Source organism: Pongo abelii, chromosome 3 (assembly GCF_028885655.2).
Source record: "Pongo abelii isolate AG06213 chromosome 3, NHGRI_mPonAbe1-v2.0_pri, whole genome shotgun sequence".
Taxonomy (NCBI): domain Eukaryota; kingdom Metazoa; phylum Chordata; class Mammalia; order Primates; family Hominidae; genus Pongo; species Pongo abelii.
In genome coordinates this window covers 134,957,432-134,980,978 of record NC_071988.2, presented here as the reverse complement: position 1 = coordinate 134,980,978, position 23,547 = coordinate 134,957,432, and the positions used below count along the sequence as shown (strand labels likewise).

The 23,547-nt window shown below is 35.7% G+C and overlaps 1 protein-coding gene across 39 annotated transcripts in view; it reads right to left on the bottom strand.

Moving 5' to 3' along the window:
- Positions 1 to 23,547, bottom strand: part of ANK2 (ankyrin 2) — a 683,465-nt gene that overhangs the window by 171,102 nt on the left and 488,816 nt on the right. For all 39 annotated transcript variants that reach the window (XM_054554375.2, XM_063723590.1, XM_063723596.1 and 36 more), the window contains 2 exons: positions 14,778 to 14,876; positions 12,133 to 12,231 (listed from right to left, as the gene is read on the bottom strand). In XM_054554375.2, the coding sequence (XP_054410350.1) occupies positions 12,133 to 12,231; positions 14,778 to 14,876 (198 nt within the window). The remainder of the gene's footprint in view (positions 1 to 12,132; positions 12,232 to 14,777; positions 14,877 to 23,547) is intronic.

Genomic DNA, 23,547 nt, shown 5'->3' with positions numbered 1-23,547 from the left:
AGGCAAGAATCCTTTTCTAGTCTGGCAGATTATAATTGTCTGTGAATAGAAGTTCCAAATCTCTGATCTGACTATCTTGATACAGTTGAATGTATAGAATTTGGTTCATTCTTCATCTCTCTTCTCCATCAGTTAAGTTACCAGGTTTCTATCAACAGTCCTTATAGATTTTGTTGAGCAACACTTATTTCCACTGCTCTCCTCTGCTTCTTTCTGATATTCTTTATTTGAGTGCAATATTCTTTATTCGAATGCAAATTTAGATTTGAATTATTTGAATGAAATTTAGGTTTCCTTGTCCTCTTATTCCTAAGAATCAATAAATCTAACAAATAGGAAGGGAAAGTAATTCAGGACCTAAAGAACCAACAAAAACTGATCTCGTGCTTCCCACAAAGGTAGTATAATATAGCCTTCCCATGCTCATGAAGCTAACAATGAAAATAATAAATATAACAACAGCAACCAAGGTAGAGTGCTCCTATATGCTAAGGATTGTGTTAAGCGTTTTACATAATTATTTCTTTCAACCCTCACAAAAACTCAGTTTTATGTACTGTAATTATTCCTTACCTGTTTCACAGATAAGAAAATTGAAGCACAGAAATAGGAGGTAACTTGTCCAAGGTCACAAGGCTAGTGAGTGATGGAAGCAGGATTTAAATCTAGTTTATCTGACTCTGGATTCTTGCTCCTAACCACTGCTAAACTGAAGACAGTCCAGGTTTAAATCAAATGCTGATATCACTGGACTTGATTAGCTCTCATTTTAATTCTTCCAAGCCTGCTACTTTTTACTCATTTTATACTAAGGACCCAAAGTCCTCTGGTCAATTATTATAACTTTTTCAGTTTTTTTGACATATGCCTCAAATTTTCTTCATCTTATTTTCTTCAACGTGAAAATTGTCCCTAAAACATAAACCCTCTTCTATCTCTTGCTGGTAAAGGAAACCAAAATATTTTATCCCCAAAATAGGAGACAGAGAAGGGACCCCCCTCTTAGGGACCTGCAGGCTCCCCAAGCATAGAAATAAAGGAAAATCTTGAGTTCCTTCAAGGGGAATTCCAGGCACATAGCTAACCCTGAGAAGTAAATAAGAAACTTGATGAGCAAGAAGGTAACAGCAGCCAAGGAAGCTAGAATAACGAGATGTTTGGTTCCCCTATAGGCACAAAAGCTAACATCTTAATATATGTCTCTGAGTTCTTTCTCAGAAACCCAGACCCCCAACAAATAGATCTGCTGGCACAGAAGCCCCCGGTAAGGGGGAATGGGGGACTGAACTCTGGCCAACATTCTTTGTTTTACATTTCCTCCTGAGGGGCCTGAAAAAAGTCACACCCATGAACCCAGACTAACATTCTTTTCTGCTGACCCTACATTTTTACACAAAGCTTCTCTTCTTTACCCAACTGCAAATCAGAAAATCTATGACCTGTAAGTCCCCCGCTTCAAGATACCCTGACCTTTTAGGCCAAAACCAATGTGGAACCTCCATGTTTTGATTTACAATTTTGTCTGTAACTTCTGCTTTCTGAAATTTACCCCTGCCTTTAAAAATCTTTACCTGCAAGCCATCAGGGAGGTCAGGATTTAAGCATGAGCTGCCTGATCCTCCTTGTTAGGCACCCTGCCAATAAACACCTTCCTTTCTCCCACTGCTAACCTTGGTGTGGATATCTGGTATTACTATACAGGGCGAGTGGGCCCCAGTTTGGTTCAATAACAAATATTCCTCTTTGACATATTTTGAGATGGCCGTTCAGAGGGCCTGCAAAAAGAAGTAGCCCTGCAAAGCTGTCCTGTGGGGAAGATTTGCATCTGTAGAGAATCTGCATTGATGCAGCCAGGCTTTCTCTGCAAGCCCTCCCTTGTCTGGATCTAGAAAAAGTGAACTGAGAGTCTGACACCTTCAAAGGTCTGAAAGAAACATTCACCATCTATTTTCTCCAAGGGCTACTACTACTGGTGAGGTTTCATCTATATAGCAAGACCTCCTTTGTTAGCTAGACCTCGTCTTCTCTCCCTCCCATAATTTGTTTTGCCATGCTCCAGGCCCCTATTCTTTCTGTATCCTCAAAATGGTATAAAGGTGACAATCATCTGGCCATTTCTTCGAGTTGTTACAGTTTTGTATGGCTCCTGTGTACGTTAATCCATTTGTATTCCTTTTCTCCTATTAATCTGCCTTTCTGTTAGTTGATTTTTAGCCAGCCTCAGAGGATGAAGGGGAAGTATGCCCTTTGCCTCTTCACTGTCTTCACTGCTCCGGCAGTCTCATTCGAGTCCACTGCTTTAATAACCATTTACATCAAATGATGTAATAACCATTTATATTTCTTTTAGGGATGTATAACAAGCAGTTCAAATGCTATTCATGATCTCTTACTCTCCTCACCAAAACCAAAAACAAAACCAGAAACAAAGTGGCTCATGCCTATAATCCCAGCACTTCGGGAGGTGGAGGTGGAAGGACTCCTTGAACCCAGGAGTTCAAGACCAATCTGGGCAAGATAGCAAGACCCTGTCTCTACAAAACATTTAAAAATTAGTTCAGCATGTTGGTGCATGTTTGTAGTCCTAGCTACTCAGAAAGCTGAGGTGGGAGGGTTGCTTGAGCCTGGGAGTTTGAGGCTGCAGTGAGCTATTATCATGCCACTGCACTCCAGCTTGGGTGACAGAGTGAGATTCTGTCTCAAAAAAATAAAATAAAATAAACAGACAAATCTTTGTCTTTATCCACTGTTTTATATTATAGTGTTGCATTACCATCTATACTGTTAGGCAAGCGAGAGATCTATTGACACTATCGTCTCCCTCTGCTCCCATAGGCCATCATCATCAAGTGCTCTGAAACTGCTCCTTAATCAGTCTTATAACAGTCCCCTTTTCTCCATCATCCAGACCACTACTACTCCATTCCAAGCTAACATCACCTCTTATATGGAGCAGATCATGACAACGGTCTCCAAATGATTTTCTTTGCATTGCCCCTGACTCCCTTCAACTTGTTCTCCAAGCTGCACCACGGTCATGTTTTCAGAATCCAAAACAGAATCCTGAGCTTGTTCCACCCCCAAGCCAGTCTCATACTGGGCTTAGGATACAAGTCTTAGAACGAAAACCTTAATATGTCTCATAAAATCTTTCAGGATCTGACTTTCTTCCTCAGGCTTCATTTCATACACTGCATTTCCCCTGGATGTTTCAGCTTCCAGATAGCCCATTTCTTTTAGGCTTTTGCATGTATGATTGTATTTGCCCATAGCACACTTCATGCCCTGACCCATGATGTGCACATTAACACTTTCTTTTATAAAAGAAGTTCAGTTACCACTTCCTAGGTCTTCTTCCCCATGCCCCCTGCCCACCTCATCATTGTAGCCTTAGAAAATGTTCGAGGGCACACACTGGATGCCCAAATACCTGCTGAGTGAGTGTGTGAATTATTACTTCCAATCAGTTTCTATTGGAAAGTTTTAATCTGTGTCATGTTTTTACTTCTTTTTTTTTTTTTTTTTTTTTTGGCTTTGTGATCCTTGCCTCAAAGGATCACCATTTTGGTTCCTGATGGTTTCACCTAGCTTCTTAGTTGTTGTGGAATATACACATTAATGCTGTTAGATTTGAGGTAAGAGGCAGAATGCTACAGTACTATTTTAACCATTTACTACCAGAGTAGCTTATCCTTCGTTTTAACTCAGAAGGGGAGAAAAAGAAGTAACTCTTATGTAAAATTTGAAGTCTATTTCTATAACAGAACTTGGAGACCATTTACTTTTCTCCCTACAAGTCTTAACTGACTAAAAATTTAGTTCCTTTAAAATGCAGTAACATTGGACTTGGATAGGCCTGTGTAGTGATAAATAAATGAGACATCTACCAAAGATTTTAGATGTGATGATGTCTTCTATTATTCATTCAAATTTCAGAATAAAATGACAAGCAGGATTCAGCCTTTCCATACCATCTGTCCCCAGATAAATGAGCATACAATATAATTATATTAATTTTATTTCAAAAGTTGAAAAATTACTTTATTATAAATGAAAATATTATTGTCTTTTAGGATGTGTGAGTGTGTGTGTGTGTGTGTGTGTGCATGTGCACGCTTTGTAGAGTAGTAATTTTAATGTTGGTGTTTTACTGGAATAGAGAATAGTAATGTCTTTCTTGGCAATTTTTTTTGTTGAGATGGAGTCTCACTCTGTTGCCCAGGCTGGGGTGCAGTGCAGTGATCTCGGCTCACTGCAACCTCTGCCTCCCAGGTTCAAGTGATTCCTCTGCCTCAGCCTCCTGAGTAGCTGGGGTTACAAGCACCCACCACCAAGCCCAGCTAATTTTTGTATTTTTAGTACAGATGCAGTTTCACCATGTTGGTCAGGCTGGTCTTGAATTCCTGACCTCAGGTGATCCTCCCACCTCAGTCTCCCAAAGTGCTGGGATTACAGGCGTGAGCCACCGTGCCTAGCCTGGGCAAAACTTTAAAGACATCAATTCTCATCTTTTTCCCAAGCATATAGAGAGCTGGAAAAAGCGTATTTTCTTTAACTTGGAGTGCTGAGGAGCACAGATGCCCCTGCAAATTTGTAATCACCCAGTGGCCTGATTTTCAGAGTCAAAAACACAAGTGTCCTGACTTCTTTTTTATTCCTTGTCAAATGCAAGTACCTGCCTTCATCTGAATTTCAAAGGATTTGTATTACAGATAGTAATACTCCCAATGGAAAAAAAACAAGACCCTTATTAAGAAATATACACCATGGAATACTATGCAGCCATAAAAAGGAATAAGATCACGTCCTTTGCAGGAACACGGACGGAGCTGGAAGCTATTATCCTCGGCAAACTAACACAGGCATAGAAAACTAAACACCATATGTTCCCACTTATAAGTGAGAGCTGAATAATGAGAACGCCTGGACACAGGGAGGGAGACAACACACACTGGGGCCTGTCAGGGGGCAGGGGGAGAGAGAGCATCAGGAAAACTAGCTAATGCATTTTGGGCTTAATACCTAGGTGATGGGTTAATAGGTGCAGCAAACCACCATGGCACATGTTTACCTATGTAACAAACCTGCATGTTCTGCACATGTATCCTGGAACTTAAAATAAATTTAAATTACATTTTAAAAAAGAGAAAGAACCATATGCATACATTTTGGGGGAAAAACCCTGAAAATAAAACCTATTTAAAAAAATCTGTGACTATAGATCCCACTTTATACACTGTGTGTGTATGTGTGTGTGTGCATATGTGTGCATCTGTGTACGTGTGTGTCTCTGTGCATATGTCACAGAACAGAACGTTCCATTACGAGTTTTTGCTTTCAGAGCCAAGGATGGCTCTAAGACCATATGGAAGCAATTCAAGGTAATGGGCATGCTGGCCAACTGTGTGGGTTTCCCTCCTCTTCACAGTTCAATTCCATTATCTGTGACAATGGGTTAGGGCCAATGAAGAAAAAACTATTGGAAGTCACACCTGAAAAGACATTTATCATTGCATATAGTGGGTGCATGCACCCCCATAAATCTGAGGGTGTAAACAATGGTGATATAATCTTACAACTGGCATTAATAGTCATGGTCTGTAGAAGTCTAAAAGCTAATAAAATAATCACCTAATCATGCTTGAGTTATAAATAGGAAAGCCTTCTTTTGAAACAATATTTTCAGGATTGAAAGAACAGAGCATTAATCACAAAACAGGAAAAATAACCAATAAAAATGAAAATAAACTTTCAGTAAGATATGATATCAAAAATGCCAAGTGAGAACATCTTATTTGAACTCACTTGATATTAAAATAAGATGAAAAGAAAACAAATCTGTTTCTAGAGTCCTTACGAGAGGACAGAAACAAGAAATTCCAAGAACAAGTAGAAGAATGTAGAGACAGATAAGAAAAATGAATTGAAAAGGACATCACCAATTTCAGAAATTATATTTAAATCTTTTTTTTTTTTTTTTTTTTTTGAGACAGAATCTTGCTCTGTCACCCAGAGTGGAGTGCAGTGGCGTGATCTCGGCTCACTTGCAAGCTCCGCCTCCCGGGTTCATGCCACTCTCCTGCCTCAGCCTCCCGAGTAGCTGGGACTACAGGCACCCGCCACTACGCCCAGCTAATTTTTTTGTATTTTTAGTAGAGACGGGGTTTCACCTTGTTAGCCAGAATGGTCTCGATCTCCTGACCTTGTGATCCGCCCGTCTCGGCCTCCCAAAGTGCTGGGATTACAGGCGTGAGCCATTGCGCCTGGCCAAGTCTTACACGTGTTAAAAATTTTGTTTAATTGAAGAACAGTCTAAGAGGTGGATGGTTGAATGAAGCCCAGATTATGGATACGCCCTCCCAGTACACCTGAATCTCTTTACTCACTAGTTGCCTAGCTTTGCGGAAGGCTGTTAGTTACAGCAGCATCTAAGTGCCTAGGCAAGCAGGGTTTTGGACTTCCCTAATTCAAGTAGAAGGTGTACAACTGTTTAGTGGGAAAGACTGAGGTATGCCTAGGATTATTTGGAAGGAAGGTGTCCGTACCAATTACCACAGGTTTGTGGCTTCATCACTAATTGTTATGAGACCTTGGTTTTCCTACCTCTGCCTCAAATTTTTCCATGTCCGAAATGAGACTATTGATTATTGATTCACATAATTACAAATGAGATTAAATAAATAAAAATACAATTTAAAATTAAGAGTCTGAATGCAAGATATTATTACTGGGCTATAGTTTGGTGACACTGGAATTTGCTCCAATGCAGACTGACCGCCCCAGACACAAACTTCTTGAGGAGCCTCATGAGAACTTCTAGCACTTCCCTTCTTCTAAAAAAAAGTCATATTTTCCTAAAAGAAAGGGAAATTTACCATACCCATTCTCCAAAATTTTGCTTAGCTTCTCATGTTAGATGATGGTGTCTAGTCTAGGATCCAGTTTACCTTTTTTTATCATGTAAAAATATACATTATATAAACCAATTTGCTTTGTAATAATAAAAAACATTTTTAAGACAATTTTGCTTTATTAGAGTGCTCCTTCTGATTTTAATGATTTTATAATTAGAGAATATATTAATAATAAGTATCTAAGGAAAAAATTCTCTTATATGAAAACTAAAAATTATATTTTTTTGTAGAGAAAATAATAAGGGGGAAATTCTAAAGCCAGATTTCCTTGGTGGTAACAGCAGAATGTCTTTCATTTTTTGGACATTTTGCAGGACACTTATAGTTCATAAAAAATACTAAGTGAGAAATTCCATCTTAAACCTTTTACATGGATTCTACTTTAAGAAAATCAGCTTATTTGGACCTGAATAGGATTTGGGCTAGAAGAAAAAGGAATTTTAAAAATTATTCTTTGAGGTCTGTAGAGAAGGTAGAACTGTTTTGGGAACTATGAGAAGCAATATTGCCTGGGGATGAAGGCTGTGGGTAAGTAAATGAGCCATCTGAGTCTCAATTTGTCATCAATAATGATAAAGTAAAGGAATATCAAAAGAGATAATGTACACAACACACTAGAGACAATGCCTGGCAGTCAATGTTATTACCTGTATTATTATTAATATTAATGTCTACTGTTAGGAGTGACTGGAATACACAACAAAGTTAAGACTTATACATAAAGAGTATACATGCATATATTCATCCTCAATCATATATGAGCGAGGTATTTTATACATATATATATATGCATAACCCTGAAACTATAAAAAAGTGTGAGAAAAAATTATCTGCTCCCAAAATTATTTGCTCTCAAGAAGTTTACCGTCTTGGAGAAATTAAAGATGTATTTTTTTTGTTTTGCAATCAGAGATAGGCAAACATCAATAGGCAAAATGTCAACAAAGATTGCTACAAGTATTTAAAGAAACTCATGATTTTGAGAATATTTTTAAAATTTTTTCTAAGTAGAGTTTCTTTGATAACAGTATAGAATCTGAACAATTTTTTAAAAGTCACGTCTCTGAGTCTAACAGACTTACAGGTTATAAAAGTGACCAAACAAATGTCCCATACAGCTTAGATGGAAATCATACCAACATCATGTATGTAGGATTATTTAGAGGATAAGATGCCTACTAAAGATTTTCTGCAAGTGACTTTGTTTTCAGAAAGCAAACAATCATCTTCAAAGCAAATAACATTCCTCAACTCTATAATTTGACTTCTAACTCCATAATTCTGGCACCATGGATGAGACCTCCATGTCACTGAATCTAGGATACCAAAGAACCAAGCAAGAGAGCTACATGGTCAGGGGCAATACTTAAAATCACACTAAGAACTGGCTCAGCAGAGACCACACTGATACCACTGTTGAACAAAGAAACAAAAATAAACATTTGTTCATTGTTACTAAATCAATTACACTATACCATTTAAAGTACTGAAGTTGATCCAGCTGGTGTTCTGGAACTCTTAATGAACTAAGGACACTCTCTACCAAAACTGGCACCATATCATGTGGAGGTAAGCCTCACATGAATCTCATACTTTATATGCAAAATGCAGAAAAATCTGTAAGTGTGTATTTCCCCATAACCTATAATTCCAAAAATTTTACTGAATATATTCCTTGAAGGTTTTTTCAGAAAATTTGTTATCTTCTTAATTCAAAAATAACTTTAGCAGTCTGTTGCCAAATAACTCGGAAGTTCGCCAAAGGCATAGTACTAGGCAGCTGCCAATGTTCCTATAATTTCAGACTACTCTGCATTTCACTAGTTTCAATTATGTCCTTAGAAAGATGTGGAAGAAGGTATCACTTGAATACAAAATTCAGACATTATGTTGTACATTAGGATTCCCTGCGTCCTTTTTCTGGTTCTCAAAAGGAAGAGATTGTTTAACTGCCATAAGCATGTCTCCCATCCATCCACTTGACACCCAATATTGTTACATAAAGAATCCTGTATCTTACATAAGACAGTACTGAGGGAAATAATATCTGTGAAGGAACTCAAATCAGCTCTCAATGGCCCTGAAACCATCAGTTTTGGGATTGGCTCACATACAGGGGCAAAATAATCAACCCTCATGTATTTTAATTTTAATCATTATATTATAAAATATTCTAAGTAATAATAATTTTTTAACTATTAATGATGGGTACATAAATTCAATACAGGAAATAATGTCATAGGCCTTATCAAAAGTATTAGAAAAACATTTAGAAAAAATTCTAAAATTTGATTATTAATTTTTCTTCCTCTAAAACTTTCTCACAATATGAATGTTAGTTTGAAGCTATTTGTCAGAATCCCCTGCAATATAAATCTTAAATTGACCTAATAGCATAAATTACAAATAGGATTATTTTAACGTCTTAATAATGATACAACCCTTCTTTTAAGATCTGTTATAATTTGGCATGATTACACCTTATAAATAAAAGCCTCTGACTCTGAAAGCAAGTTATGATTAAATTGTTTTAGCTTGTTCTCCTTGAGAAGCCTCCAAAGCATATACATTTCCAATAACTACTGTGTAATAACTGGTATCATAGCTTTAACAAGCATTTACCTTGCAGCATTTGCTACTAGTCAACTTTTATAACAACACTATGTTTGTCATTTTGAGGAAAGTAAAATATGGTCTTTTCACAGATTTTAACAGCACCAATGTATAGGTGAACTTCCTGTTAAAGTCAGGAGAACCTCCAATGAAAAACTGAATTTAACCAGGCTTTCATTTTCATGATTTATAAGTACATTATTGATTCAGTCATGTAGTTGAATCTATACCTTGTGAATCTTACTGCAATATCTTACACCCAGTTTTCCCTCACATTTGCTAAAGCCGTAGTTCAGAAATGTGGTCCCTGGACTAGTAGCATTAGCATCATCTGAGAACTTGTAAAAAATGAAAACTATCGGGCTCTACTCCAGAACTGAATCAGAAACCCTGGGGAGGAGCCTAGAAACATGGGTTTCAACAAGCCATGCAGGTGGTTATGATGCAGACTAAAGTTTGAAAACCTCTGTCTAAAGCAAAAAGATGTTCTCTTGAGATAAAGAAAGGTTTTCCAGCATTGGGATAGCTCAAAAAACTAAAAACGTAACTACCATTAGACCCAGCAATCCCACTACTGCTTTGGGTAAATACCCAAAGCAATACCACTTTGGGTATTTACCCAAAGGAAAAGAAATCGTTACATCAAAAAGACACCTTCACTCTTTTGTTTATTATTATTATACTTTAAGTTCTAGGATACATGTGCACAACGTGCAGGTTTGTTATGTGGGTGTACATGTACCATATTGGTTTGCTGCACCCATCAACCCATCATCTACATTAGGTATTTCTCCTAATACTATCCCTCCCCCAGCCCCCCACCCCCTGACAGGCCCCCGGCATGTGATGTTCCCCACCTTGTGTCCATGTGTTCTCATTGTTCAACTCCCACCTATGAGTCAGAACATGCAACACCTGCACTCTTATGTGTATTGCAGCATTATTCACAATAGCAAAGTCATGGAATCAACCTAAGTGTTCATCAATGTTTGACAGGATAAAGAAAATGTGGTACATATACACCATGGAATGCTAGGCAGCTATAAAAGAGAACGAAATTACATCCTTTGCAGCAACATGGATGGAGCTGGGGGCCATTATCCTACATGAAATAACTCAGAAACAGAAAGTCAAATACAGCATGTTCTCATTTAGAAGTGACAGCTAAACAATGAGTTCACATGGACATAAAGATGGAAATAATAGATACTAGGGACTCTAAAGGTGGGGAGGGGGAGAAGGGACTGAAGGTTGAAAAATTACCTATTGGGTACAATGTTCACTATTTGATTACATAATATATCCATGTAACAAACGTGCACATGTACCCCTTGAATCTAAATAAAATAAAGTTTGAAAAAGAAAAGTTATGAATCACTTAGGTGGAGCAGTAGCTTCTGCAGGGACCTTTCTCTCCAAGCCTAAAATGCTGTTATACTTTAAAAAATATACAGATGTTCTTTACAGATGGTACCAAATTATAAAAATTTCATCTAATAAGGGTTTTAGACTAAGGCGTATTCTCAATACATATTAAAACATTGATGTGGATCCAACTGAATGTTTGAGTTGTAAGGAAAAAAACGTGACTAATTAAAATAGCATGATATTACAAAGATAAAGATAATGTCTCATCTATTATAATTTCAACAGATTTTTCCCAAAATTAAAATAGAAGAAAATAGGGCTGATTTAACCATTGCCTTTTGTATTTTCTAGGTCCAGAACTTGTGCCATCTATAAAACTAGAGCCATGCCTAGGTAATTAATGAATGAACTATACAGTTAATACGTATTCCTACACAATGGCCTTCAAAGGCAAGCTGGTGAGGTTATCCCAAAGAATAGATGGAACAGAGCTGGCTTATTTTGCTAATATCCTCCATGATATAGTCTGCGTTATCAGAAAGGCAAAAGAGAAAACCCTAAAAACAGAGAGAATGAATTTTATTGCAAAGATATATTTCTCAATCCCCACATGCGTACATGATATAATAGATATCAAGAGTAAAACTTTGGGCAAAACAACATTTTCTCCCCTTTTCCACCAGAAAAAAAAAAGGGATCAAGCTCATAGTATAATTTTGATTAAATAATTATTGTTTAATTTTTTCTTAATTTCATTTTAAAATCATACATTTCCTATTTATTAATAGTAAAGCTCACATTAGGGGTATAAAGTGACCAAAGTAGTGTTATTCCCACCTTATGGCAGATTTTCCACTGGAATGTAAATCTTTCAAGAATATTTTAAATTTACGGAAAGAGAATACTTTTATAGAGTAACACAAAACTTGCATGAATAATTCATATTTCACAGATGTCACTGTCATTCTGAAAAAAATCACTTTATATTCTTTTGAAAAATACTTAGAGACAATGATAGACTTACATTTGTCAAGTGCTAAGTTACATTAAAAGGGAGATTATATGTTGAAAAAATAAGCTTCATTATAAAGGTTAATAAAATTATTTGGCTAAAATAAATAACAAAGCACTTATAATAAATTTATCAGTAGAACAGCTAGCTAAACACATTAAATCAATTTCACAAAACTGTTCTAATTTAAATGTATGCACATCAGGGAAAATCTGAATGGAATACCTGAGACTGCGCATTAATATTGGCTCCTTCCTTAACAAGAACTTTGACAACTTCTGCTTGTCCAGCCAAAGATGCAATGTGAAGAGCGGTATTTCCCTTCTGTTTTGGAGAAACAAAATAGAAAATGTTCAGAAATCAAAATGTGCAGGGATTTTCAACTTTGCTGATCACTTTAACCCATTAAAATTTGTTATTTATCAAGATAGAAGCCCACTTACGAAGAGATTATTTTTTGCCACCAAAAAAAAAAAAAAAATTGGCCACCTCATATAGTGTCTTCCTTTTCTATTTTCACAATATTGATTTAGTGTTAACACGGAATGACTGTGTTTTCAACGAATCAAAAATTTGTGGGGGGTGTGTATGTATGTGTCAATATCTCATGAGATTCATGCAATTTAATCAACAACTAAAGAATCCTACTGCAAAGAAATATTAACTAAAAAAAAAAAAGCTTACTGAAACATTGAGTTTCTTTCACCTTGCAAAGAAACCTAGGAATTTTTAGTGGTAGAGAAATGAGCTGCTTATAGTTACATTTGCAGCTACTAGGGCACTTGGGAATATGTTGGGAATAAGAAAAATAAATTTTACATAAATCATAACAGTACCAATGATTTTCTACCATTTGCTACATCAAAATTTACCAGCCGCAACACCAACACCAATGAAAAATAATTTAAAGCTTTTGTGAAAATAAAATAAAGGCCAAGAGATTAAAAATACCTATGATGTGATTAAAATAAATAACAAAAAGAAAAAAAAACAGAAACCAGTAGGTTCCAAGCCATAAAGTTTGGACTCTAGTTCTCTTTCTGCCTCCAGCTCACTGTGGGAGCATTAGCCACTCACTTAATATTTGGGGGCCTCAGTTTTTTTCTGTTTAAATGAGATTCTTTTCTGGGAAATTCTACAATTCTAATCTATGATTAAAAGTAAGCCTAATTTTTAAAATATCAATAGAGTTTAGAAGAAAAGAAAAACAAAAATAGTAATAAAAACTTAAGCAAGCAAAAATAATTGGCTTAATGCATACACTATATTAAATTGGGCAACTATACACCATCTCATACCAGTCAGAATGGCTATTACTAAAAAGACAAAAAATAATAGATGTTGGTGGGGTTGTACAGTGGCAACCTCAAACTCCTAGGCTCATGTGAGTGCTCCTCACTCTACAGCCTCCAAAGTAGCTGGGATTACAGATGTGAGCCAGTGCACTGAGCTTCAAATAGATATTCTTTAAATATTTGTTTAAAATGTATTTGATGTGCTAGAGAGAAATGTTTATAAAAATGTTTACTCCCTCTTTCTGTTCAAAGTAAGAAATTTATTGCATATAGTGAATTCACATGTTTACTTCTGTGGAATTGCCAGACAGTTGTTTGTTTTGTTTTTTAATTTCTGCTATAATTGCTGTTTACTATGCTACAAGCAGAACCAATGCACATTTTGGCAATTATGCATGAGGCGTTGGAAATCCACATTAACTAGCCATGTTTTTAATTTATTCTTGTACTTTTTTGTTTGTTTGTTTACTCCAGATTAGACTAGTGTCCCATCTAGAGACCAGAGTGTCTGACTTCTCTCTCTGCATCTTCCACAGCCATATTGTCACACTCAAGGCTTCGTCAGCTGGCTTGGCTCTGATTAGCATTGTATTTTTCCAAATAAAATTTTACCTTCAAAAGACCAAGACTGTTGCCATTGATAATAGTTTTTTAAATGTCTGTTGTTTATGAAATGAACCCTCGAAAGTTCAAATATGTTTTAGCAAAAGCAGCATCAAGGAACAGTTTCTGGTTTACCAAGCGTCCCATGCATTTCTTTAAAAATGAGTCCAATTTCCTTACCAAACACATTATGATGATAAAATCTAATATTACCCTAACAATTCAATCCATGACCCAAAATCTCTTTTCCTATTAGAGTATAAAGGATTCTGCATAGTCTCATACCAAACTGAATGTATACATTTAAAATTACTTGTTCATTTCCATAGAGAAGTTTCCCACATCAGTTTATTTTTAAAAAATGAATTAACCATAGGAAAACAGGTGCTATTGTCTACAAAGGATTATGTCAATCTCATCGTCTTTGTGAATCGAAGGGGGAAAGATAAAATTTTAGAAACTAGGTTTACAGATTTTTCAGACTCATGTCCTGTAAGTCCTCAAATGAAACAATTCACTCTGCAGAGTTTAATGGAGGGGTTTTAATTTTAATTCTGCAGGTTAAGAATCTTGGTGTTCTAGCCAACCTCTGAAATGTACAAGAGAGAAAAGAAGCTTTAAGTGGGTGAGGTGTGGTGGTTCACGCCTATAATCCCAGCACTTTGGGAGGCTCAGGCAGGAGGATAGCTAGAGCCCAGGAAGGCAACATAGCAAGACCTTATTTATACTAAAAAAAAATTTTTAATTAGCTGAGTGTGGTGGCGCACACCTGTAGTCTCAGCTACTCAGGCAGCTGAGGTGGGAGGGTCACTTGAGCCCAGGAGGTGGAGGTTTCAGTGAGCCATGATTGTACCACTGCACTACTGCCTGGGCAACAGAAAGAGATCTTGTCTAAAAAAATAAATAAAAATGGAAAGCTTTAAATAATTTTCGCTTTTCTAAGGAAAAAAGTTCTACCAGCATAAATATTACCTTAGTGGCAGAGTCCACAGAGGACCCTCTTCCCAGCAGCTCCTGCACCAGCCCCACGTGGCCTTCCTTGGCAGCCAGATGGAGAGCGTTGAGTCCATTCTGAGAGAAGAAACAAACAAGGCTTTAAGAAGTGAAGTAATGAGGGAAATAGTGCCCTGATCCTACTCAAGCATATAACCCAGAGAACAGACAGACTCTGATCTCTTCTTTTTTTCCTTTTTGCGTTAGAATCTTGAATCTATTAATTTAAGAGAGATTAATTTCAGTGTTTTTGATTCAGAGAGGCAATAAGGTAAGTATTCATTAGAAACATGGATTTTGGCAACTTCATTTCAACAAAGTTTTTTTAAATGAAGAAATCTCTAAATTTTTAAAATGACTTAAAGAGAACAATTTTATACCATTTATTGTACTGGCACAAAATAAAATTCTGTACACTTTCTGGAACATGTACAGCTTTATATTTTTTCAGTCCTTTTGTATCTCAAAGCAGCACTCTGCTAAGCGCTATTCACACTTACGAAGATGTACTCCCCATCTCCTGGGATTTATAGACAACAGTTATACCTTGATTAATATTATAACTAACTCACTCTAACTATCTACTCAGTGACTCAAAATACTGACCAACAATTTGGAAACAACTTAGAAGAAAATTAATATGATTTTAAAAATCAAGAACAAATTTTTAAGAGGAAAATATTAAGTTAATTCAACCTGAAAAATAGAATAAATATTAGTTTCTTCATCTTCAAAACAAGGATTAAAGTCTTTAACTGACACAGTAGTAAGGCTTAAACACAGCAATGGAAATAAAGTGACAGTTTAGCAGCTGGTACATGGTGCCAATTATTAGCTTCCATAGCCCACTTGTCTTATACAGACGGTATTCTAATATTGATACTGAATAATTTAACATTTTTCACATGCAAATTGAAATACACTGTTTTACACATATCATATAGACCCAAGTAATGCTACAAAATGTTATTTCATAAATAATCTCAGAAGCTAATCATAAATGTTTTTGGATATTGAAATGGAATATAGAAATCATTTACATTATGTAGATTGTTATAGAAGAGTACTTATCTAAGAATGACTGTGAGTCATACTCAGAATATAAAAAAGAAAAAGTTGTACTAAATATGAAGGTTATAGAAACTGTCCTTCTTACACTGTGACATTTAATAGTAGTAATAATAATATTTCATTTTTAATTCCTGACCACTGAATTGAAATCAGTCAATAAAATGATCTTATTATGATGCTAGAGTCAGAGAACAAAGACAATCCTGATATTCTTGATAGGGTCTCCAAATTTAGAGGCAAAAGGCATGACAATGATATGTAACATGATCAGATTTCTAGTTCAGAGATGTGCTATCTAACAGTCTTCTACTGAAATGTAAATTTATGAGGGAATAATTTTAACATTATAATTTGGGGAAGCTGCATCAAGGTATAGATTCACTTCCAGCAATGTTCTACATATCTATCAGTTTCACTGTGTCAGGTTATATTTCTAGCACTGATTTAAATATCTCTCAATTTTATATATACTGTATACCAAATGGGAAACAACTAAAGCAGGATACTATTGATAAGTCATTGATACTGACTTTTTGGAAATTAATTTTGATAAAATAATACGAACTTAGTTTTTTGAAACAATCAGCAAATATTTATTGAGCTCTTATTGTGAGCAAGATATTGGGCTTTGCAGATCTGTGAGTTCCAGACATGATATCATCTTTGATACCACAACTTCAGAATAATGCTATTTCTATATAATACCATTAAAATGGCTAAAAATATCAGGCAGATTTTAAAAAAAGATGGTAATGCTACACTGAAACAACCATGTGCACATTAATCATCCTAAAAAACAAAGTTATCTTTTTTGTTTAGCACTTCTATCAGATTTTATAAAGCAATATTTTAACATTTTGTTCATAATCAGATTTATAATAAGCTCTATTCACAATTTCTCTTGCTGATTTTATGAAATACTTTCCGCATTGACTGCCTTTCTATGATCATATAAAGCTAGTGGATGACCCCAAGTAGAACAGACAGCCAATAAAAATTTTCATGGAACCATCTGAGTGTTTCTGACATATACAGAAAAACCACAGAGGAGTCCATTTGGAAAAGTTGAGGAACAGATTCAAGAAGATACGGCTAAACCTACATGAAGGTTAAATGTTTGCATCATCATCCATCAAACTGTTTTTCATCTTATTATAAATTCATAATTAATACAAATTTATGTGTTAATCCATAAGCATTTGCTAGGTACCCACTAAGTGCTCAGCTCTCAGTGCTAGGCTCTAAGGGAGAAGTAAAGGACACATTATGTAATTTTTGTCCCGATAAATATTTGGCTCCCAAATACTTATTATTAAACAACTGAAAATCAACTACACAGTAGCATATATTGTGAATGATTTAATTTTCAGGTCTCTGTCTGCCCTGCTTTGCATACGTCACATGTTGAATTAAGAGTTTCACAGTCTAAGTCTTTTGCATATCAGAAAAGTACAACTAACTTATATAACATCTTTAATTGTATGAAAATGTAAATATTTTGGAGAAGGCAATTAAAATACATGAGTTCTTGAAAGTTTTTGAAAGAGGTTAGAAGAGATAGAGAGAAAATGGGCACATCCAAAGGCAGTAATTGTGAAGGAAAGTGAAACTCGTCCTCTCAGTCCTCACCACCACTCTGAATGGACTTCAGTGTCAAGATTCCCCCAAGCCAAGAACTCTTCTCAAGATGAAATACGTGCCATAAATGTAGATACAAATAGTTGTGAAATATTACTACAGTTTCACTGTGCCATTAGTATAAATGACATTGGCAAAAGAAATAATCTATACAATGAAGAAAAAATCAAATTAAAAATGAAAATGACACATTTACATGTTCTCTATCCATTCTCACTCCTTACACACGTATATCTTTTATCTGCACTTTTCTCTTCTCTTCCACAGCGGCTTCTCTAAACCAAGGGTACTTATTCACTGTGGTGGGATTAAGGATTTAGTTTTTTATGAAGATCAGGAAAAGCAAAGCACACAACGCACCATCTTTGTCAGACACATTTAACTGAACTGACTGTGTCCTTGGCTGATCTCCACAGGTTTCTGATTTAACAAAGTAAATCAAACTGTAGGTGATCCAAGAGGATATTTGTTTTATTAGTTATTCTCAGATCTTCAAGGGTTTCTTTTAAATTCCCAAATGATAGTTTAATGTGGTATTTACTAAGCCTTCATTAATTTAAAAATATTTACAATGAGATTTGGAATTTGGCTGTTCAGGTTATTGATTATTTCATAGTGAAAGCGGGCTGGAATAAGAATACTTTGAAGATGTCACTCTATATAGTCCACACCAGGATCTCCACTTCATCCATAGTGGAGTTCCGTCTAGCGCCCCTGGATGGTAGCTCCCTTTTTTGGCCACTGATCTTTTCTCCCTGTCTAGCCCCATCAAGGGTTTTGTTTGTTTGTTTTTTTAAATAATGCAATCCCTAAAATATAGAGAATGACACTGAATATGGTAGTGCATTTGCCTGGGAGAAGAAAAAACTGTAAAAATTGGTCTTCAGAATCTTACTAAAATCAAGAAAAATGAAGAGGTTATGAATGCTGAGAAATAAATACTTGATGAATGAAAGAATAAGAAATGTTAATGACATAGGAATCACTATTATATTTTACATTTTACATATATTATATTACAGCACATTTTATTATATTTTACAGATGATGACACTAAAATTCTCAGAAGTCAAGTGATTTGCCTCAAAGATCAGTACAACTTATAAGAGGAAGAGCAAAAAATTCAAACTCAGATCTATCTGATTTCCAGACCCATGCTTTTTTATTTAAAATAATTAAATGCTAAAACAGTATTTCAGACTGTAGGTCACGATGCATAAACGGGTCATAAATTCAATCTAATGGACTGCTAATCAGCATGGTTCAAATCATGAAGTAGCATAAAGAAAAATAGAGTGCACTGTGGGTGGACTCTGTTGATTTTGAGGGGTTTTGGTGAAACTTTTTATACACACATGTCTGTGTGTGTGCACATGCAGGCATGCTCTGGATTGCAAAAAAGCGAAAGAAGTTTAATCAAGACCTGAGACAGGAGGTCATCTTGGGGAAGCTAGATGTCCTTTTAGATCAAATAAATAAAACACTGGCACTCACAAAGATCACTTAAGGGAGGATAATGGACATTTAGAAATGGTTTTGTTGGACCTAGATGACAGGTTGATAGGTGCGGCAAACCACCATAGCACATGTATACCTATGTAACAAATCTGCACATTCAGCACATGTATCCCAGAACTTAAAGTAAAATTTTTTAAAAAAGAAAAGAAATGGTTTTGTTGGTAGACTTATTTGAGTTTTCTGAACTTAATTTTCATTTTAGATGGGTGTTGTGATGCAAATAAAAGGACTGACAATGGGATGAAGCAGAATTCTTCATTTTGAGAATATTGGCTAAATCATGTCCACATTTGGGGTTCTGAGAGGGACAGTGGCAGAGTGAAGAACATGGGCACAGGGCAAAAGGAAATCTGAGCTCCCGTGCTGTCTCTCCAGTCCTAACAATACGATTTAACGTTTCTTCAATAGTAAAAAAGGGAAATGTCCTACCTTGCCTACCTCAGATAGTTATTTAAGAGTATCAAACAATGTAGGTTAATTCTGCATGTAACTTATGAAGTAAAAAACAAATGTAAGGTATTATTATTTCCCAGTTATATGCAAACAGTAATACATGTATATATTCCTGCTCTCCCCATCCACAGTCCTGCAAATGTTCCATCACTAAGATTTGGCTAAATGTGATGAGGTGAATTGAGCATTTTTGAGTTCAACATACGTTTACATAGGCTAGCAAAAGTATTAATGTATGCAAAAGTGATGCATTTTTTAAAAGTATTTTGAATTACAATAAAATCTAGGAAGTAGATGGGTAAAAGGAGCTTGGTTTATTAGTAGTCACTCTTGTCAATAATTTAAAGAGCTGCAATTTTACTACTGAACATTTCGACTCTATTTATTTATTTATTTATTTGATTTTTTGAGATGGAGTTTTGCTCTTGTTGTCCAGGTTGGAGTGCAGTGGTGCAATCTCGACTCACTGTGCAACCTCCACCTCCCAGGTTCAAGTGATTCTCCTGCCTCTGTCTCCCGAGTAGTTGGTATTACAGGTGCACGCCACCACACCCAGCTAATTTTTTTGGTATTTTTAGTAGAGACGGGGTTTCACCCTGTTGGCCAGGATGGTCTCAAACTCCTGACCTCAGGTGATCCTCCCACCTCGGCCTCCCAAAGTGCTGGGATTACAGGCGTGAACCACCACACCCAGCCTCAACTCTCCTATGTAAATGCCATTTTCATGCGGTCTCTCATTTCTTTGGTTAAATTAATTTTTATAAGATTATATAGGTAAATTATTTCTGTAGTTGTTAGCTTAACAGGTATAAGAACAAAACATTTATATAAGGCTCAAAGAAGAAAAATTATTTGAACTACTTATTATAATAGTCATGGTTTAAAGGAATGTAAAAATTAAATTTAAAAGTGAGCAGCAAATCATTTAAATAATAGCTAAAATGTATCAGAGTTTATTCTTCTGTGTCAGGTTCTGTTCTAAGTGATTAATTGCATTAATTCATATAATCCTGAACTGAACATTCTGAGTTATCAACTGCCTAGTGATTCTGGCTCAGAAACTGCACTTTTAAACCTCCTCCCCTTTTCGTCTCCCTGGACTCCGTAACACAAAAACCAATGGCCTCTGCATCATAATCCTATTTTATTTTCTTTAGACCTCAACTTCTCATTAGCTCTATTTTTTAATAGAAAATATCTGTCTCTAAAAATTATTTCTTTTAGGTTTGTAGATATTTCATGTCCAAATATGTCAAAATTAGGAAAAAAAGCATTAAAATGAATTCTAGAATGTTATGGTGTCAAATGCATGCCAAGCTCAGCATTTAAAAGTGAATTCTGGGCAGGTGCAGTGGCTGACGCTTACAATCCCAGCACTTTGGGAGGCCGAGGCGGGAGGATTGCTTGAGCCCAGGAGTTCAAGACCAGCCTTGGCAACATAGAGAGCCCTATCTCTACAAAAAATAAAAACTAAAAAATTAGCCAGCCTCAGTGGTGTGCACCTGTAATCTCAGCTACTTGGGAAGCTGAGGCTGCACTCCAGCCTGGGTGACAGAGCAAACCCCTTGCCTCAAAATAAGTAAATAAATAGATAAATAAATAAATAAAAGTAAATGCTGAGTAAAAATGGAGCAAAGGGTTTAGAATGGTTTCTCCCTTAAGTTTTTTTTTACAGTAAAAAAATTCTGTGTTTCTAAGATCAGATGACAAGTAATAAGAGTATAATTTCTAGAAGTTTTTAAAGATACAGTCCAAAAGACTAGGTCTTAGTTCTGCATGTTTATCACTGACTCATTTAACATTTCAATGAACCCATCTTAAAAGAGGGCATTAAAAACCTAAACTTTCTCCTACTGACGTAGAATGTATCAAGGTTGGCAAGCAGGGGAAGGAGTATGTACTATGAAACAAGAGAAATTCTCTAGTGAGACAGCCAGAAGTGGAGATGCCTCCAGGCACCAACGGTGACATTGGAATTGAGAAGAAAGAGGTAGCAGGACGTCGAAGGAAAGGAAGCAAAAAGGGAGGCTAGAACTAAAGAAATTCCACAGCGTATTCCAGTGTGTGCCCTATCCTCCTGCTTCTAATGAGGCACAAGTAAAGAAACATTTTTGAACAAAATACTAAACTCGGATAAAACGTGATACAGAGTTTTCAAATTAATAGACTAGGGATAGCTTAAATTCAGTAAATAGTAACTAAATTCAAGTATTCACATACTAAAACATTTGTTGACTATTTACTGTATGCTAAACATTGTGCTAGAAACCAAGTCTATATTTCAAGGTATCCATATAAAAGTTTGGTAATATTATTAGAGCATTACAATGACTTCTGATCTTCTCCACATTTTTTACAATTTTAATTAAAAATAAGCCAAATTTGGCATGCTGGACTCTGTGGGAAGAGAGAGGAGGGAGCATTAGACAATAAAAGCTTTGCAGAGTCTTCTAAATAACACCCTGGTACTCTGTTTTCCATCATTATAAAATAATTCCTATAAATGGTGTTTGGTATCAATTTCAGGTATGTCTGAGACACACAAGCTGGCTTAGTCACTTTCTCCTCTGAGCAATCATAAAATTTGGTTCTTTTAACCAATTTATTGTATTTGCGTGTTTCCTGTTTATCTTCCCAACAAGGCTTCTTTTTCATGAGAAATTGTCAAATTCTATTAATATTGGTAACCTCTACACCTAATATAGTACCTGGCACAAAAAAGGTGCACTTCGATAATGTTTGTACAATAAATGGGCTAATTAATAATGTGTACAGTATGAAGGTAAATAGGAGTTTGCTTAATTCGTCCAGGTACTCTACATTTTGTCAGCAAATGCAAGTCAGTGCATGAACAAGTCAGGTATAAATATATCCATCTTTGGAAACACAATCAGGAGACATTCACTCTCTGAGGCCCAAATTGGTTACCATTAACACATACAAGGGGAAACTAGATTCTGAAGGAAGGATTTAATTTAAATAGCCTTTGTTATTAAGGATCTCAGAGTTCTATGACAATTTTTAAATTTTGTATGTTTATTTTAGTGCCAATCTGAAAAACATTAATAGAAGCATATTCTGGGTCATCTGGATAATCATATTTAATTAACATTTAGTAATTTTTTGTTCTTGGTCATGCTTCTGATTGTGTTGATTTCAAGGAATCACTTAAAGGGAACATTCAAATTTTGATGCAGTTTTTCTCAAACTGAGGCACACAGATGTATTTTCTTAGGGGACCAAAAGAAGTTTCCCCCTATAAGTAGAAGAAATGCTGCCTTAAGAGATGGTTTGTAAATAGAACCTGATAATATATGGGTCTTTCCATCTAGAAAGCAGAGTGGATGCTTAAGGAGGCATGATTAGAACCTTCCTAAGTATTAGAAGCTTTCTTGTGTCCCATAGGACTATAAATTATCTAAAAGAAATTATAACAATTAATTAGAAACTTTATAGCCAAAATCAAAAGGAATATACTTGTTAGTACTTGTCCAGAATTTGTCCGTCCAGCTACTCTCATGTGGGTGAAATAATCATTTGTGGCTAGCCTAACTTTGCTAACCAAATTCTATCTAAATATAACCATCAGAGCCATAATTTGGTTTCCTAAATGAGTGTGCACAACACAATTGATTTTCATATGTATCATCTGAGGCCTCAATCATCTCTTTTTAAAGTAGAGAAGTATGCTGTGAAGATTATACATATGTACATATGTATATACACACACACTATGTCACACATACACTGTAGCACAGTGATGAGGATGTAATAGGCATGCAATGAACTATTATTTGATATAACAGGTATTATTATTTCCCACTTCATGAATGGATAATTTGAGATTCAGAATGATTTAAGTGGCTGGCCCAATGTCCACTGCTCACTCAATCATTCACTTATCAAATATTAATTGGATATCTATTATGTGTCAATCCTGGGTCTTGTTCTTTCCAACACTGTGCTGCTGTCGTTATATGACACTGAAGCTTAAATTCTAGTTTATAAATCATTCTTTGAAATAGGTTCATGTAAGTCAGTGATAGTGTCTCTCCCTGGTAAGTTTAAT